The sequence below is a fragment of the Staurois parvus genome, unplaced genomic scaffold (assembly GCF_062004578.1).
Source record: "Staurois parvus isolate SC_StPar_1 unplaced genomic scaffold, SC_StPar_1.0 ptg000262l, whole genome shotgun sequence".
Taxonomy (NCBI): Eukaryota; Metazoa; Chordata; class Amphibia; order Anura; family Ranidae; genus Staurois; species Staurois parvus.
This window is the reverse complement of record NW_028318058.1, coordinates 8777023-8797566: the sequence shown is the minus strand read 5'-3', so window position 1 is coordinate 8797566 and position 20544 is coordinate 8777023. Positions and strand designations below refer to the sequence as shown.

General features: G+C 40.8%; 1 protein-coding gene and 1 long non-coding RNA gene across 2 annotated transcripts in view; one reads left to right on the top strand and one right to left on the bottom strand.

The window, feature by feature from the left end:
• LIMS1 (LIM zinc finger domain containing 1) overlaps positions 1 to 20469 on the bottom strand; it is a 128287-nt gene extending 107818 nt beyond the window's left edge. The window contains exon 1 of the mRNA XM_089681281.1: positions 20274 to 20469. Coding sequence (XP_089537407.1) covers positions 20274 to 20302 — 29 coding nt within the window. The 5' untranslated portion in view covers positions 20303 to 20469. The remainder of the gene's footprint in view (positions 1 to 20273) is intronic.
• The window catches only part of LOC149459385 (uncharacterized), a 199138-nt gene that overhangs the window by 112178 nt on the left and 66416 nt on the right, over positions 1 to 20544 (top strand). The gene's annotated exons all lie outside the window — the stretch shown is intronic.

Genomic DNA, 20544 nt, shown 5'->3' with positions numbered 1-20544 from the left:
TCTTTCTGCATAATCTTCCTGTTAGCCCACCAGGATAGGCTCAAACTACAGAGTGAGGGGAAGGGGGGTTTGAAATAAAGAAAACAAGATATTGCCGACGTCTAAAATTGGTAGTTGCCCACGATAAAGAAAAATGCCATCAATACTTGAGCAGCTGACCCAAAACTAGGGTGCAGCAAGAAAAATCATGTGGCTGGCCAGGCAAAAAAAAAAAAAAACTGTAAAGCTAATGGAAGGTAAAAAGCATAAAATATACAGATTTTAGCTTAACCTTAGCAGTTGGTCTGGAGTTCTGCTTTAAAGGTCAAATGTTCACATAAATACGGATGAAAAAACTGAAAGAAAACAAAAACAGAGAAAACTACTTTCTTTCTTGGGACAGACATCACTGCCTAATAGAAGTGGCACCATGCGCAATGTGGGAACTTAAAATGCAGGACCAAACAAAGTGACAAGCAAAGAAGCCCCAAGAATCATGCAGCAAGAAGTCTAAACGGAAAAGAGGTTATACAGCAGGATGTAACAAAGCACAAAGAGAAAGAGATATAGGAACATTGTCTGAAATTGCTTTTTAATGATGGATATCTTTGAAAGTAAAAAGTCTTTTTAGTGTACAGGCATAAAACAAAATATTACACCATTCAGGATAATGTTCTGGTGACATAAAAATACCAAGAGATCATTTAGTAAAGGCTGACCTCAGTCATCAGACTGCATTATGTCAGTGATTGTTTCCTTATCACCTTATTTAACAAACTGTAAAAAAACAAATCAAACATTGGACCTAATTTAAAGAGCTGCAACATAGGTCTAAACCTTATGTTAAACTTTTGAACACAGCTGCATTCACTTTTGAATTCATTACACACACACACACACACACACACACACACACACACACATCCTGGGTGGCTGGACAAGTGACATGTCTACTTGCGTACCAGCAGAATAAATATCCTACAGTTCAAAACACTAGAGGCTGGTAAAGTATTAATAATTCATATAAATGTACGTCTCCACCTTATTCACTTAAGTAAAAAAAGAATTGATTTTTTTATTCCAGAAACTACAGGATGTCCTTGGGAAAAAAACACACAGACACACATAAAACAGCTACATCATCAGAAGAGAGGGTTCACTCATCTAATTAAAATTATTTACTACATGCCATTTCAGTAGCTATTGCTTTCCGGGAAGACATATAAAGATCTAAAAGCAGAAAGAAATACAAGACTGATGGACAAATGAGATGACTAAAAAACAAAACAAAACAAAAAAAAAAAATAGATGTAAAACTGCCCTCAACTAACCTCACAAACAATGGATATAAAAATCTACACACTCCTGTTAAAATGTCAGCTTCCTGTGATGTAAAAAAAAAAAAAAAAAAAAAAAAAAAAAGAGAAAGATAAATAATTTCAGAACTTTGTTCCACCTTTAATGTAACCTATAAAACTGTACAACTTAGATGAAAAACAAACTGAAATCTTTTAGGTGGAAGAAAAAAAAAAAAAAAAAAAACCCTAAAATAATATGGTTGCATAAGTGTGCACACCCTTAAACGAATACTTTGTTGAAGCGCCTTTTTGATTTTATTCCAGCACTCAGTCTTTTTGGGTTTGAGTCTATCAGCATGACACATCTTGACTTGGCAATATTTGCCCACTCTTCCTTGCAAAAACACTCCAAATCTGTCAGATTGCGAGGGCATCTCCTGTGCACAGCCCTCTTCAGATCACCACACAGATTTTTGATCGGATTCAGGTCTGGGCTCTGGCTGGGCCATTCCAAAACATTAATCTTCTTCTGGTGAAGCCATTCCTTTGTTAATTTGGATGTATGCTTTGGGTCTTTGTCATGCTGAAAGATGAAGTTCCTCTTCATGTTCACCTTTCTAGCAGAAGCCTGAAGGTTTTGTGCCAATATTGACTGGTATTTGGAACATAATTCCCTCTATCATGACTAAGGCCCCAGTTCCAGCTGAAGAAAAACAGCCCCAAAGCATGATGCTGCCACCACCATGCTTCACTGTGGGTATGCTGTTCTTTTGGTGATGTGCACTGTTTTTGCGCCAAACATATCTTTTGGAATTATGGCCAAAAAGTTCAACCTTGCTTTCATTACACCATAACACTTTTTCCCACATGCTTTTGGGAGACTTCATTTGTGTTTTTGCAACATTTGGATATTTTTCTTCATAAGAAAAGGCTTCTGTCTTGCCACTCTACCTCATAGCCCAGACATATGAAGAATACGGGAGATTGTTGTCACATGTACCATACAGCCAGTACTTGCCAGATATTCCTGCAGCTCCTTTAATGTTGCTGTAGGCCTCTTGGCAGCCTCCCAGACCAGTTTTCTTCACATCTTTTCCATCAATTTTGGAGGGATGTCCAGTTTTTGGTAATGTCAGTATTGTACCATATTTTCTCCACTTGATGACGGTCTTCACTGTGTTCCGTGGTATATCTAATGCCTTGTAAATTCTTTTGTACCCTTCTCCTGACGGATACCTTTTAACAATGAGATCTCTCTGATGCTTTGGAAGCCCTCTGCGGACCATGGATTTTGCTGTAGGATGCGACTCAGAAAATGTCAGGAAAGACCTACTAGAAAAGCTGAACTTTATTTGGGGTTAATCAGAGACACTTTAAATGATGGCAGATGTGTACAGTACGGACTCCTATTTAACATGATTTTAAAATGTGATTGCTGAATTCTGAACACAGCTACATCCCCTGTTATAAGAGAAGTTTTTTTTGCAAGGAAGAGTGGGCAAATATTGCCAAGTCAAGATGTTCCATGCTGATAGACTCATACCCAAAAAGACTGAGTGCTGGAATCAAATCAAAAGGTGCTTCAACAAAGTATTGGTTTAAGGGTGTGCACACTTATACAACCACATTATTTCAGTTTTTTAGGTTTACTCCCCCCCAAACAGATTTCAGTTTGTCTTTAAATTGAGTTGTACAGTTTATAGGTCACATTAAAAGGTGTAAAGTTCTGAAAGGATTTATCTTTGGCTCATTTTTTTACATCACAGAAACCTGACATTTTAACAGGGGTGTGTAGACGTTTTATATCCACTGTACATGCAGCACACTTACTCTAAGATGTTACAATCCAGTTTAAGATACCCAACAATCAAGAGTAAAGGAGCAAAATTTTCCATCCTCTGCCAACACTCAGCCCAGTAAATCTTCCGATGCCAAGATGTTCCTGTTGAACCGTCCAAATTTCTATCTATCACCAGCTTTAGTTCTGGTACCAGGAGTGTTTACAAAGAGCAGAAAGAAAAAAGGGAACTGAATGTGATGGCTCCTGGGAGCCTTTTTAAACTCTCTGACCTTGTTTCCTGCAGGGCTGAAACCATCTCCCTCTAGAAAACTTTGCTGAAAATTATTTGGAATTAAAAGGATTATTAAATTGTGGAGAAGCAATATGAAGATTGATTTTTTGCCATTCTAAAAAGGACAACTTTTGAATATGCATTTAAAGGAGAATTCAAAAATTATATCAGAGAAGGAGAGCTGGAGCTAAACCTCACACGTCAGTTGTCAATTACACCTACCTCCAAAACTGCTTTTTAGAGATCCAGCTTTCCTAAAAACCACAGGAGTGCAGTGGTACAGTTAACTACTTGCCCTCCAGAGGCTTTACTTCCCTTCCTGACCAGGCCATTGTTTGCGATACGGCGCTGCGTTACTTTAACTGACAATTGTGCGGTCATGCAATGCTGTACATAAATGAAATGTACGGCCTTTTTTCCCACAAATGAAGCTTTCTTTCAGTGGTATTTGATCACCTGTGTGTTTTTTTTTTTTTGCGCTGTAAACAAGAAAAGACCGACAATTCTGGGAAAAACAAAAAAAAAAAACACAATATTTTTTACTTTTTGCTATAAAACATATCAAGTTAAAAAAAAAAAAAAATCTAATATTTTCATAAAATTTAGGCCAAAATGTATTCTGCTACATGTCTTTGCTAAAAAAAAAAAAATCCCAATACATGTAAATTAATTGGTTTACGTGAAAGCTATAGTGTCTACAAATAGCAGTATATATACACTGGAGTTTTTTTTTTATTATACTAGTAATGGCGGCGATCAGCGACTTATAGCAGGACTGCGGCGGGCATTCTGACAGGGGGGGGGGGGGCCCCACTGCCACTGATATCCCAATGTCACTAATACAGCGATTAGTGCTAATAAAAAGCACTGACACTGTAATAATGACACTGGGCAGGAAGGGGTTAACATCTGGGGAGATCAAAGGGTTAACTGCGTGCGCTGTATGTGTTTTACTAGTTAAACATGCAGGGAAATACACAGCAGCATGTTACTGCTGGCAGGACACCTGTGTTATTTACACAAAGGTCTCTCACGACAATCACTGGGTGCCAGCGGAAAATCTCCGGCCGGGACCCGATATATATATATATATATATATATATATATATATATATATATAAAATCCTCCCCCCCAAGTGTCCATAGCAGAGTGCAGTTCAGCACTCTTCACCCACCCCTACCTCACTGCCTGTGATTGACAACAGCAGGAAATCCACTGATGTGGGTGAGCCAATGATGAGGGAGAGAGCCTCTGCTCTAATGCACATCGCTGGACCAAGATTGAGCCCAGCCTGGGAGGGAGGGGGCAGCACACTGAAGGTTTTGTTTTACCTTAACCCCTTGGCGCCGGCGCCTCCTGGCCATTTAACGGTTTCAGAAGAAGGAGCCAAGGCGGGGTTTTAGGGTCATGTGACTGCCGTGATTCACTGTCACATGATGGGGAAAGGTCCCGATCCCAAGAGGAGATTGGGACCTTTCCAAGAGTAACGGACATGTGTGCTGGGAGCGCACAGGGCGCATGCTCTCAGCATGTTTTTCTTAATTGCATACAAATGTGCAGCCGCTTTGCATCAAGGCCCAGACGCCAGGGGTCACACATTTGCGTGTGGCCGACGCCAAGAGGTTAATGCAGAGAATGCATTAAGGTAAAACACCTTTAGGCTTAAGAGCTACTTTAACTGTTACCTCAGGCAACAGTTTTCCTGACATTTTTCTGATTGGAATTAGTCTGCAAATGGCAGACGTCTATTGCTGCTACTAATTTAAACAAAAATATAGCAGGAACCAGAAATAGAGAGTGCTCTGACCAGATGTACTGAGCTATTGGTATTGCTGTGTTCTGCTCACAGTTTTAGTGGCAGGTCATATTTATGCACACACACCAACACAACTAATATCTGCATGAATTTCACTTGCACAGAAGGCCCCTTTCACACGGATGTCAGTTTTTTTTTTGTTTTTTTTTTTTAAATAGAGGAAGGCGAATCTCCATAACAGGAACACAGACAGCAATAAAAACTGACAGACATTCTAATCCCTCTTCACTGTCAAAAAAATAAAAATTAAAAAACATTACGTTTTGTCTTTAGTTACATCTAAACACGTACCCAATATTCAATACAATTACCATTACTTACCAAGCCATGTCTGCAACAAACCATTTCTGTAGAGAAATTTAAATAAAAAAAATAGAATCGTATGATGGACAAAAACAAAACAAACAGATGTCCTCTCAGCAGCATAACATTTGGGGAAAATCAACCTGTACCATGTATTGTGACATTGATCAGGGGTTTCCAAACTACGGACCATGGTCTAAATGCAGCTTGCAGCAAGATTTTTATGGCCTTCAGCTATGGTCAGTGGCTTCTCACATGTCTTCAGGTCAGCCTATAGTCTCTGTTTCTCCCCAACATTCAAACCTCCTCCAGTCTACACTGCAGGTTCTCCCATCATTCAAGGGAGGACAGTACTTCCTTCATCCAGATCTGCTGTGCCTCTGCCTGCTGCTACAGCCACGCTCCTGGGCTCTCCAGGCTACTGATGGTAGTCCCTGAAGTAGGGAATCTGAAGGGGTCCAGGATGTAGAAGGGACCCTGATGTTGGGAGGACTAATGGGGGCCCTGATGCAAGAGAGGGGCTGCAGTGCATGTTCCCCCAGAATTCACAGGCGCACAGCACTTCCTCTGTCCAGAACTGCTGCGCCTCTGCCTGATACTACATTCCAAACACACAGGAGCATGCAAAAAGCAGTGCAAGCACTATTTTTGCAAATAGCACTGCATCAAACCACGTGCGGTCTAGTGGCCTTGCAAAATGCACGAAAAATGCCTTTCCTGCACCATGTTCCAGCTTGGGACACTCTTTAAAGGAATAATTACATTTCACTTTTGAGCATGGTATCATTAAACTGGATCATTGGAGACCCCCAAGGATGTCGCTACAGTACTGAAAATATAAAATACATGGAGAAGCACAGGCCGACTAATTACAACATTGGAACAGAGTCAGCAAAACACTCCCCGCAACACATCTGCTGTAGAGACGAAGATATTTTTCTTAATGAGCTGTCTGGAAAGCAATCTCAGGACATCTTGCGCTAGCAGAATTACTTGGCCACTAGATGCATGTTTACTATAAATTCATAATCTTGTGATCAGAGGGTTCAAAACAAACAGAAGAACAGAATATCAGAGTCAGAGAAAAGCAGTGGCCAATGAAGAAACTGACATTATATATGTACAGATTGAAATAATCCAAGCACCTGACCAGAAAATTCTGGTGCTGAAACTGAAAATTCAGGATGCACTTGGCCGAAAATGGCAGTTTTTAAAAATTTATATCTTTTTTTTGGAAAAAAAATACACTTTGCTAAAAAAAAACCCCCACAATATATACCCCAATTTTTTAAAAAATATAAAATGATTTTGCAGTGAGTAAATAGATACCCAACATGTCACGCTTTAAAATTGCACACGATCCCGGAATGGGATCAAACTACGATACTTAAAAATTTCCATGGGTGATGCTTTAAAAATTTCTACAGGTTAGCAGTGTAAAGTTAGAGGAGGTCTAGTGCGAGAATTATTGCTCTTGCTCTGACGGTCGTGATGATACCTCACGTGTGTGCTTTGAACACCATTTACATATGTGGCCGTGGCCTAAGTATGCATTCAAAAACTACGTGCGAGGGGGGACGGGGGCACTTTAAACATTTTTTTTTTTCTTTTCCCCACACGGTCCCTTTAAAAGAAATTGTAATGACTTTTATTCCTATCACAAGGAATGCATGCATCCCTTGTGATAGAAATAATTAGTGACAGGTAGTGGTGCACTGAAATGAAAATTCTGGTGCCGAAAACGAAAATTCAAAATGCACATGGCCAAAAACCAAGAACACACAGTTTTAAAGAATGAATATATATATATATATATATATATATATATATATTTATTTATTTTTTTGAAAAAAAAAATAGCTTTGATTAAAAAAAAAAAATATATATATATACACTCCACTTTTTTTTGTAAAATATGAAAGAGGATGTTACGGCGAGTAAATATATACCCAATATGTCACGCTTTAATATTGCGCATGCTCGTGGAATAGCGTGAAACTGCGGTACTTAAAATTCTCCATGGGTGATGCTTTAAAAATTTCTACAGGTTAGCAGTGTAAATTTGCAGAGGAGGTTTAGTGTGAGAATTATTGCTCTGACGTTCGTGGCGATACTTCATGTGTGTGGTTTGAACACCACTTACATATGTGGGCATGGCCTACATATGCGTTCGCCACTACATGCGAGCACGGGGCACTTTAAACTTTTTTTTTTATTACTTTTTTTTGTGCACGGTCCCTTTAAAAAAAATTATTATTACTTTTATTCTTATCACAAGAAATGCATGCAGCCTTTGTGATAGAAATAATTAGTAACAGGTCCTCTTTATGGAGAGATGTGGGGTCAATAAGACCCCACATCTCTCCTCTGCAATGTATAGCACTGGATCCCAAAAAAAAGCATTGATATAATGCTTACAGAAAAAAAATTGCCCAGAAGCGGAAGTGACATTGCTTTCCTGTCTTAGAAAGACAACACCGCTCCTCTATAGATAGAGTACAGCAACTGAGCGTTGTCACCCTAGGCAGGAAGTGTTACTGGCAGGATCATCAAATGAAATAAGAAACCTAATGCCGTCACCACCTCTCTAAAGCTGGCCAAAGATGGGTAGAATTTCAAACAAAAATTCTTAAAAAAAAAAAAAAAAAAAAAAAAAAAAAAGGAAGGAAGAAAGTTTCTTCATTTTTCTAATCACTGATGGGTTAATTCTATACAGTATTTGTTTGCAACTGCAGTGACAAGAAATTTTTCAAGAAGGGTGGAAACATTTTCTTGAACAAACTGCTAACAGCATATATAGTTTTTGGTTAGTAAAGTCCATTCATTCCAAAATCATTATTATTATACAGGATTTATATAGCACCAACAGATTGCTCAGCACTTTACAATATAACGGGAGACAATACAGCAACGATGCAGTTCAATACAAGAGGGAAAGGAGGGCCCTGCTCCTTGGAGCTTACAATCTAGGAATCATGTTAAAATCAAAAATTTTTCGGACAACAAATAAATATTTTGAGAACGTTCTAAGAACTTTTGTATGAATTCTCCTATAGTTTTTCTGAGAACTTTTGTTTTAAAGTCCATCCATCTCTGGACAGCTTTAGGACAGGTAGGCTACAACATATACCAATTTTGAACTTTGATTTAGATATTCTATAAGAGATGTTATGGAATACAGAACATACTGTATTTTCTTCATGAGAAAAAAAAAAAATTATATATATTGATATAGTGACATGTGGCGTTGTAGGCTCCTGTTAGCCCTGGTTCACATATATGCGTTTTCCAGTGCGGGCGGTGTGACATTAGAACTAATGGCACCCGCCTGCGGGTCTGCATTCCTCTGTGTGGGTGGTGCAGCTGCACGGATTTTCATGCGGATCCGCAGCGGCACCACCCACACAGATGTGAACCAACCATTACATATGTTCCTATATACTGTACCACCCCCCTGGAGTTTGCATGCGTGGGTTTCCTCCCACACTCCAAAGACATGTTGGTAGGTTAATTGGATTTGGTCTAAATTTGCCCTAATATGTGTGTGTATGAATGTGAGTTAGGGACCGTAGATTGTATGCCCCTTGAGGGTTAGGGACTGATGTGAATGTACAATATATATATGTGTGTGTGTAAAGTGCTACGTAAATTGACGGCGCTATATGAGTACCGGTAATAAATAAATACAACTTTTCAACACTTAGGCAAAGTCATATTAACAAAAGCTCATTGGCTGAAGCTGAAATTGACACACCAATGAGTAGGGCACAGGCACTTTCCTTATCGGACAGGTTGGTCCTGGCTTCAATCAGAGCTAGCTTTAATGTAGGCAACATCTGCGGTTTTTAGTCTCTAGCTAGCTCATAGTACTCTTGGAAATCATCACATATTAAAGCTGAACTCCAGGATGCAAAACAAACCTGTACACTGAGTTATCTAAAACAAACACAGAATAGTGATCACAGAAAGACCGAATGGTCCACAGAGTGTCTGTTTTTTGTATTTTTTTTTTCCAGGGATGTTTGTGTTTTTTTTGGTTAACTTTTTTGTCTGAGTATAGATCTATGCTTGTCCCAAGCATGTTTGAAGCTATTTACTGTTGGCTGGCTCACTACCTCTGCTGAAAGTTTATTCCAAGCATCAACTACTCTTTCAGTAAAATAATACTTTCTGAGATTAGTTTTGAACTTTCCTCCAGTTAGTTTAAGGTCATGTCTCCGTGTTCTTGATTTTGGTTTCATGTTGAAAATACTGCCCTCCTGAACCTTACTCACCTCCTCGATGTATTTAAAGGTCTCAATCATGTCTCCCTTTTCCCTTCTTTCCTCCAGACTGTAAGTTCGCTCTTGATGTTTTATCCCTCAGACCTTTCACCATTTTCATTATCCATCTCTGGACTCATTTGATCTTAATATCTTTTGTAAGTGAGATCTCCAGAACTGGATACAGTATTCTAAATGAGGTCTCATTATAGATCTATATAGGGGAATCAGGACCTCCTTCCTCCTGCTGGTGACCCCTCTAGTGATGCATCCTAGAATTCTAATTTTGCAGTCATCTCAAGTAAGTCCCCCCAAGTCCTTTTCCTCTTAAGTGCTGATCAACAATGTACCCTGATGTTGTACTCTCTCAAGTGATTCTTTTACATTTAGAAAAACATTACACTGCAATTTCCACTTTTTTAACCAACCTTACAGCAATGCCAAATCATATTCCAGATCACTGGTGTTGACTAGTGCACTAAAACTAAGTTTGCAACTTTTACTGCTGTTAGAAGGATTTACTTTTAAGGTTGCCATACACACAATAAACTGATTGTACAATCTTATGTACATTTATCAATACTCATGTAATATGAGAACAAACCTACTCAATTTAATTTACATCCAATCACACAGGCCCTTATACTACAAAGTTCCTTGTACAATCTCCTTTAGATTTACTATCAAATAGTACAGTGTATCGCCAGCTTTAGTGAGGGAAAATATGACTAATGTCGCTGACACGATTTGCAGTGCGATTATGCAGTGCGACTTTGATGCCACTTTGGATGTGGTTTGCATATTCTATGGAGCCAAATTGCACTGTAAATTGTACCAAAGTAGCACAGGACCCTTTCCCAAAGTCACACTGCAACTGCTATGCATTGATTTGAACAGACACCATTGGAAGCAATGTTCTTTCCATTGTCATACAATGCAGTTTGCCCCATGTCGCATCTGAAATTGCATCAGTGTGAACCAGGCCTTACATTAGCATTCTTTTTTCTGCTGTGTTGCCGCTAGAGAGTTCCCCTCTCTTCTTGTCTTAGGAAACATTGTCAGCAGGACAAAAGTGAGGGAAAGCTTGGATAGTAGTAAAATCAGAGGTTCTAACCTTCCCCCTTCAATCAAAAGCAACAAAAAAAATATTTTGGCTGCACATACACTTTAAAAAAGACAGAATGGGCGGCACCGTGGCCAAGTGGTTTCCTCCTGGCAGCACTAGGGTTGGCGGTTCAAATCTCAACCACAGCACTACCTGCTTAAAGTTTGCATATTCTCCCTATATCTATGTGGGTTTGCTCCTGAGCAAGTAAACGTGATCCTACATGGAGGTAGGATTATGTATGCCCTGTGTGAAATGACACGTTACAGTCAGGAAGCACACTAAATACTCATTTTTGCAAACATCCTACTGCACTTCCCTAGAACAACAGTTGGTCAGACTACTCAGAGGTCACTGAAGAGGTTAGTATAAAGCACAACATAACACTGCTGTTTGAAGCCATTTGCTGTATCAGCCATATGGTACTGCAATTACACTTCACAATTCCTGTGGGTGATAGGACACACATTGCACAACAAAGTAAAGGAATCAGACATTCCACACATTCATTGAATCTTCCTGTTTGGGACATTTGCCTATACCTTGTATGGACAAAATTCTGTCAGAAACCAAACTGGGTAGATTTATATCAATTTTCCATCTGGAATGTTAAATGCCCATCAGACATGATGCTTTATTACAGGGAATTTGCTTTAAAACTGACTTCATCTATAAAATGCACATCTGGCCAGATTTAAAGCCCAACTGAACCTTTAGTTAAGATCTACAGCCCCAATTCCAAAAAAGTTGGGATGCTGTGTAAAATCTACATAAAAAACAATGCAATAATTTGAAAATCTCAAACCTATTGTTATTTAGAAAATAGAAACATATTAAATGTCTAAACTGAGAAAATGTACCATTTTGAGAAGAAAATGGAGTAATGAAATTGATGGCAGCAACTCATCTAAAAAAAAGTTGAGACAGTAACAAAAAGCTGACAAAGTGCTACTTAGGGTCCTTTCACACAAGCATTCTGTTTATTTTACCAGTTCAATCACGTTTTTTTCAAAGAAAAAACGGACCAGTTTATATCAGTTTCTCGACAGTTTTTTCCATCCTTTACCAATGCAAAACCGGACCGTATGTCCATTTACATCCTTTTTTCGTCAGTTACATTTTTGTTTTTTTTTCACAAATGGGGAAAAAAATAGGGGTTTCTTCCATACAAAAAAAAAACAGATGTTAACGGATGCGAACATTAACACATGATCATTCCTTTAAATCCGCTATTCCATGGAAATACATGTATGTCCGTGTACATACCCAGAAGACGTTTCACGAGCATGTGTGGATATTGGTTTGGGATTATGATTATTATTATACAGAATTTATATAGCGCCGACGGTTTGCTCAGCGCTTTACATTATGGTGGGAGACGACAATACACGAGACAGTACAGTGACAAAAACAATAAAATATGTTAAATCCTCCTGCCCTTAATGGTATAATAACAAAAATCTCGTAATGAGCAGCCAGCACTTAAACTGATACCACCAGTTAGATAGATCAATATACAAAAAGATAGTGCAGTGCTACACAAATAACATATGGTGCTATATACATGCTTCAATGACCACACGGAGATACATAATAGTGACTATGAGAGGTACTGATATTAATAAATGTGCCCCCCCAATACTAGTGTGCAAGGTGGACAAATAAGTCAAACAATGTGAATAGAGTTCTTCAAACAGCAAGTGGTGGTGTCTGCAACGCAGTAAACTTCATGCAAGGTGCATAAATCAAACTCAGGTGATGGTGAGTGACAATCCTCCACTGGCTGAATTGCCCCCTCACCTTAATACAGCGACCCAAAGGGCCTTCACGCCTTCAAGATCATCAGTGGGATCTTAACCACACATGCTGGCAGACAACCTCCTCCAAAGCTTGCATCTGCTGGGGATATTACTCTGGGTGCCTTGGTTCCTGACCACCTCTGGATATGCCACTCATCAGGATGATAGGAAGAAAAACTCTAATAGTGTAGTATGCCAGATATCATATCCTGAGGAAGTCACAAGTGCAGTGACGCAACGCGTCGATACATGAGAACGCAGCTTCCGGTGTGCGGTGACGTACTTCCGGTACAACCGCCATCTTGGTACACCTGTCAGTGAGGCGAGTTCACCCATGCATGTGAGGAGGAACACCCGTTATCATAAACATCACGGAAAGAAGCACGGGAGTGCTCACCTAATGTAAGTGCCATACTTTTTGTAATAAAGCACCGATTATCTGGCATACTACACTATTAAGAGTTTTTTTTCCGATCATCCTGATGAGTGGCATATCCAGAGGTGGTCAGGAACCAAGGCACCCAGAGTAATATCCCCAGCAGATGCAAGCTTTGGAGGAGGTTGTCTGCCAGCATGTGTGGTTAAGATCCCACTGATGATCTTGAAGGCGTGAAGGCCCTTTGGGTCACTGTATTAAGGTGAGGGGGCAATTCAGCCAGAGGAGGATTGTCACTCACCATCACCTGAGTTTGATTTATGCACCTTGCATGAAGTTTACTGCATTGCAGACACCACCACTTGCTGTTTGAAGAACTCTATTCACATTGTTTGACTTATTTGTCCACCTTGCACACTAGTATTGAGTGGAAGTGAGGGGGGCACATTTATTAATATCAGTACTTCTCATTGTCACTATTATGTATCTCTGTGTGGTCATTTAAGCATGTATATTGCACCATATGTTATTTGTGTAGCGCTGCACAGTAACAAAAACGATTCAATACACGAGGGGTTCGAGGGACCTGCTCCTTGGAGCTTACAATCTAGGAGATGTAACGCAACAAGAAAATTGAAGCACTTAAAGGGATATTCACATGATTTGATGGACATACGTTAACGAGGACTTTTGTTTTATAGTTTTATTTAATGAATATACTTTTGATTTGGCGTTCACAGCACCACTGGGGGAGGGGTTTCTTCACATTAATAGCTATATTTCCTATATTAAGGTGGCAGCAGTGAATTACATTCATCTATTATCGTTCTTTGAATAATTATTTCAGGAGGGTGTAATATTTATTTACATTTGTTTTAATCTGAGCAAACATCCAGCACAGAGGTTTAAATACTGATAATGTCAAAACAATGTTCCTCAGTGTAAAATTGCAGAGACTTTAAATATATCATCATCCTCTACAGTACGTAATATCGAGATTCCAAAAATCAGGAGAAAACTCTGTGCGCGAGGGAAAAGGCCGAAATGCAGAATTGGATGCCCGTGGTCTTTGGGCCCTCTGACTACATTAAAAACCAGGCATGATTCTGTGATGAGATCAGGAATACTTCCACAAATCACTGTCTGTGAACACAGTTCATTGTGCAATCCAAAAGTGCATGGTAAAGCTCTATTATGCAAAGAAGCCGTATCTGAACATGATCCAGAAATGTCGCCATCTTCTCTGGGCCAAAGCTCATTTAAAATAGTCTGCTGCAAAGTGGAAAAATGTTCTGTGGTCAGACGAATTGAAATTTGACATTCTTTTTGGCAGCCATGGGTGCTGTGTCCTCCAGGATAAAGAGGAGAGGGACATTCTGGCTTGTTATCAACACTCAGTTCAAAAGCCTACATCTCTGATGGTATGGGGGTGCATCAGTGCATGTGGAATGGGCAGCTTGCACATCAGGAAAGGCAGCATCAATGCTGAAAGATATATCCAGATTTTAGAGCAGCACATGCTCTTATCCAGACAACGCCTTTTTCAGGGAAGGCCTTGCATATTTCAGTACAATGCTAAACTGTATACTGCATCTATATCAGCATGGCTTTATAGAAGAAGGGTCTGGATGCTTAACTGACCTGCCTGCAGTCCAGACCTTTCACCAACTGAAAATATTTGGAGCATGGAAAAGAAAAATATAACAAAGATGACCCAGGACTGTTGAGCAATTAGAACCCTATTTCAGGCAAGAATGGGACAACCTTCCTCTCCCAAAACTCCAGCAACTGGTCTCTGCAGTTCCCAGATGTTTACAGAGTGTTGGTAAAAGAAGAGGGGCTGCTACACCGTGGTGAACATGGCCCTGTCCCAACTTTCTAAGACGTGTTGCTGCCATCAATTTCAAAATTACCTTTTTTTTCTTAACATTTTACATTTACTAATTTAAATATTTGATATGTTTGTTATTTCGTGAACAAAATATGGGTTTATGAGATTTGCAAATTATGGCATTCTGTTCGTATGTAGATTTTACACAGTGCCTCAACTTTTTTTGGAATTGAGGTTGTACTAAATAAATTCCTTGTGTGTCAAAACAAAGCGTTTTACTATTTGTTTTCTTTTTAAAGCAGTCACATCCTGAGTAGGAAGGTCTGTCCCCCTGCAAGCACGCTGCAGAGCTGGACTCTCTGTGGAAAAGCAGTGGTCTCTCTGCAAATGTCCAAAAGGCTCCCTCCTAAGGGCTCATGTACACGGGGTGTTTGTAAAACTCTTTTGAACAATGGAAACTGACTGCTGAAAAACGTAGGTTAAAAACATCAGTTTAGCCGCGTATGCATACCGCATTTATGCATGTTTGCGTTTAGAAGCATTTTTAACCTCAGGAGACCCTCCCAAATGCCAAGAATGCAAATAATAAATTCCCTAAAAAAGGCTACTAAAATACCGCATGAGGTATTTTATCAAGTCATGTTGCATTTTAGTAGTGAAAAGCATGCATTAATGTTTCAGCTGTCAGCGGGATTCCCCACTGATTGATGTTGGATCTACTTCGGGGGACATTCTTTTATCAAAGGACTTGTCAAAGGAGGACTCCTGTCTTTTTTCATGATACAGCTTTTTTTTTGTGAATGGGTAGCGGTACCATGTACTCCATACTCATTCACGTGGGGGGCCATGATCGCATACAGACCCCCACGACCACAGCCCAGGGTTCTGGGGAAGAGGACCTTGTCCCCTTCAACATGGGTACAAGGTGCTTTGGGGGGGGGGGAGCTCCTCCTACCCCCCCATGTTGAGGGCATCTGGCCTAGTATGGTTCAGAGGGTGGCGCTCAAGCTCACTCGCGCCGCCCCCCCCTTTCCGGACCTGCCGGGCTGCATGCTCAGATAAGGGTCTGGTATCGGAGGAGAACCCCGCGCCTTTTTTTTTTTTTTTTAATTTTGGCGTGGGGCTTCCCCTCAAAATCCATACCAGACCTGAAGGGCTTGGCATAGATGGAAGGGGGGACCCCCGCCGTTTTTTAAAATTTAATTGCCGGCAATTCTTTTACATTCAGCTGTTAGTGGGAACCCCACTGACAGCTGAAACATGATGCATGCTTTTCACTACTAAAATTCCACATGACTTGATAAAATAGCTCATGCGGTATTTTAGTAGCCTTTTTTTAGTGGATTCAAATTTTTTTGTTTTTTGTTAAATGTTATGCGGTATCCTACTGCATACTCAGATGCGGTAGGATACCGCTTAGCGAATTGTGGCCTGGATATGGACCAGTCAAAAATCGCTTCTAAGCGCAAACGCTTATAAACACGGTTAACTGCGTTTACAAGTGTTTGGCATTTGAAACGCCGGTAAAATCTACTCCTGAACTAAATTTTTCTGCGTTCAAAAAAAAAAAAAAAAAAAAAGACTAAACTCAACTACCTGCAAACGACTATGTGTATATGGACACATAGGAAAACATTAGGGAGAGTTCAGGGGCTCCTGATTGTCCGTCTATCAGCTGCAGTGTACATGAGCCCTAAATCAGATAATACAGCCTTACAATCAGCAAGGTCCATACACACAAGTGACTGGAAAGCTCTGGCTCTAGCTCAGCAGGGAGTGTTTGGATCTCTGCAAAGAAATCAGCACCTCCCTGTAGATGCAGCATGGTGGCAGGACATAGGCTTTTCTGCTCAGTCTGTGGCTGTTTGCACAACAAACTATAACACTTTGCATACCTTTTGTTATGATACACCAGGAATGTATTTAGCTGTTTCAGAGCTCATTCATATGGCCAAAGCTATTTCTTTTTTTTTTTTTTTTTACTAGAGCTGACATGCCTGCAGACAGCTTGCAGAAAGTGAATGGGTACAAACTGGCTTTAGGAACTCACTCACAAGCAAAAACTGTGTGCCTGGGTCTGTGTACTCATCATTACATACATGTCAAGCTCAGCTGTGCAAATCCATTCACTTTATATGCACTGCCTGCATGCAGGTCAAAGATATTACAAAAAAAAAAAAAAAAGACAAATGGCTCTTGCCACTGCATGGGGCTGAGCACCTGTGTGAATGAGCCATTAAACACGCAGTTTAATTGGGCTTTAAGAAAAATGGAAAAGTGTGACGCTGATGGCTTTAGCAACCTTATAACAATGAAAGTATAGGGAGAAAAGCTAAGGGCTCATTGAGACAAGCAGCTAAACTGCAGTGTTCAAATGCAGCTACATTCTGCATCTGGATGTAGAAGCACTCTGCGATGGCCGCATACAAACTGGATGATTAGCTGTGTTCAACCAGAAAGTCACACTAGGACACAACCAGTTTTCAGAGTTGCTCAGAAGCCATATTTGCCTGTTAGCATGGTTATGAATGATTACATAGGAACAGCAACAGCACCTGCCGTTGATTTGTACAGGGTAAAAATCTAGCCACACAGCTGTTTGCATACAAGGTGTGCATGGGGCTAGTCTCACCCATCTGAATGTTCTGTAAATGTTAGTGACAGCAGCGGTACGGTCATACACCAAACTCAATGCTATGGTAAAGTTGTTTAACTTTGTTATGGCCATTTAGATTATTCCTCTTGTGCGAGTACAGAAAGTTTACCATAAACTGCAAAACACAGAATGCAAACTATTACAGCCATATGGTCACCCAAATAAATAAAAAAAAAAAAAAAGTATAAAAGATACAGTACAAAACGGGAATATTAAAAGTCAAAATAGTAATATGAAAAAGTCGCACTCAGATCTAGAATCAAATGTGCACCAGACTGAAGGTATATACTTTTAAGACTAGAAGTATATGTTCCCAGACTGAAGTATTCTCAGGACTAGGAGAACCAACTATAAGGGACCTAAAGGAGGGTTCCTCTTTCATTACCTTTCTTGGAAGTTCTTTCCTGTCAAGACATTCAACAATATACTCTTTCAAGCAGACAGTTTCCTTCTTATGAAGTGTTGGCTTTCTGCCACAGGGACTGGAGAATTTTGACCATTCCTTATCTTCATGGGCACCCTATAGTTCTCATGCCTGTGAGAGGACCCCGCCCCCACTGGAAGTGTCGCTGCTGCCAATAGGAAGCGTCCACCTCATGCAAGAAGTGATGTCAAAAAATGAAAAAGGCCAGTGTCGCATGTAAATAAAAGAGAAGACTTGAAACCTGAATGTCACATTGGGCATCCTCTTATTAAATGAGGTGCAGATCATGATTTGCACAGAGCTGCCTTGAACATCCACTTATAGGGTCCCTGATGGCGCTCCTGGCTCTTCTTCTCCAGCGACTGCCCCCATAGAAAGTCACTTCCTATGGGGCACTCATGTAGACTGCCTGCATCTATAGACAGACAGCAGGACCCTGGGACACTCCTTTGTCACTGGCTTTGATTGACAAATCCATGGACCCCCACTACCTTAGCAAAGCCTGTGAGACTAGGAAGTGAGGGGAGAGAAGAGTTGCAAATGGGCACAGCGCTGAATTGAGCATTGGAACACATTAAGGTAAAAAATCTTGAGCCTTTAAAACCACTTTAAATGCCCGATCACACACGTGCGATTTCAGGTGCGATTTGTGAATTGAAATCACACCTAATGAATGTCAGTGTCTTAACATGCAATTTGCTGCAGCGCAATTTCCAGTGTAGTTCTTGCATTACTTTTTATGCAGTTTTGTTACGATTTCACATACATAGAATATAATGGAAATTGCACTGCAAATTGCAAGAAATTGTTGAAAATCTTCACAAGTAGCAATAAATTTCACGGAAATCACACTATTTTAAGTTGCAGCGGTGTGACTGGTGACTAATGCAGAGAACGCATCAGGTAAAAACCTTTGACCTTTAGCCCTCGTTCACACCAGTGCAACTTCAGGTGCGACATGAGATTTACAAATCGCACCTGCAGTCATATCTAAAGTATTTCTATAGCATGGTTTTAATCAGTGAAATCTGAATTAACACGATTTCAACTTGTTTTTCCCTGATTTCATTACGACTTGCATGGACTTCTGTTAAATCAAGTCGCAAGCTACAGTGAAATTGGAGGTACAAATCGCACTGATCTGCACCTTTGAAATCGCGCTACTTCAAGTGAAGTAAGTAGTGTGATTTTAAACTTACGTTCAGTGTGAACCAGGGCTTACAACCACTTTAAGCCCCCCATCACACCGGGTGCAATCTGCGTGCCAGGCGTCTTGCAAATCCTATGCCAAGTCGCCCCCTATTGTCTGCTATTAGAGCGGTCATATCGGTGCGGTTCCAACTTGGTTGCAGCCACACCGATTTCAAAAGTAGTGTATGCACTACTTTTGTTGCGATTTGCATAGACATCTGTGGAAAATCGGCAGGTCACCCAATTTTGAAATCGCACAACTTCACTATAAGTCACACGATTTAAAAATCGGCTTTGATGTGACCGAGGAGTAAGGTTAAAATGTTTTAGGTTTTATAAATCACTTTAAGGCTGGGTTCACCCTAGGGCACTGTGGTTTGGCCATGGTACGGGTAGATGCGCGGTTTATGCCAGGGTCCCATTGACTTCTATCAGATCACGGATATTTGACGTGTATTCTGAAAGCATACCGAAAGTCCTGCAAGTCACATCTTTGGTGTGCTTTCAGAAAAAATGTGAACCCCCCCCAAAAAAAAAAAAAAAAAAAAAAAAAAAAAAAAAAAAACGCACATCCTAATAGAAGACAACAGGACCGCAGATAAAAATGTTTGTAAAAGGCACATAAAAGGCAGCGCACCAATGTGAACCTAGCCTAACAGTGGATTACGGTGGTCACATGATTGGGCAATCCTGATAAAGGGGGCGGGGCAGGAAGGGGTTAACTATCCCTCCAGGGACTACACCTCTGTGTGTCAGCACAGGCAGTCCAAAAGTTTACAAAAAGAAAGCTCCATTGATCATGTACAGCACAGATAGAGGGCTCTATTCCCAGAACATTCAAGGTTCACACACAGAGCTGGGGGCCCGGGGCCCCACTCCCATCTGACAGATGCTCTCAGCCCCACACATCCACATTCCATGGCACCTCCACTCATGAATCACCCCATTCACAGTCCCGGCTGGGTGTTCACTTGTGAGTCACAGCCATGGGAAGGGACCGAGCCCCCCCACCCCCTGGGCTATGGGAACACAATACAGCCAGCACCCAGTCAGTCACTCATAGAGTACACAGCGCAAAGTACAACTGTACATGGAGCACCACCGCCCTGGCCTCCTCCGAGTCACACAAGGAAAGCCCGGGGAAGGGCGGCCACTCTTACCTGTTCGTCATCCCCACGACTCCCAGCATTAGGGCCACTCAGGGGGCTCCGATAGGAGTGACTCTCCTCAGCGGGACTCCGGAGACAGAAAGCCAGGGAGAGCGGGATGGGCAGAACCCCGGGAGCGCGCAAAACCCCGCCTACTCTAGACTGTCCCACGACCGCCACTGACTCACCTCCGCCCACCAGAGGCTGCCAATCATCGGCGGAGGAGGGGTTGCTATAGTGACAGGAGGAGGAAGGATGTAGAGAACGCCCCAGGTTGCTCTAG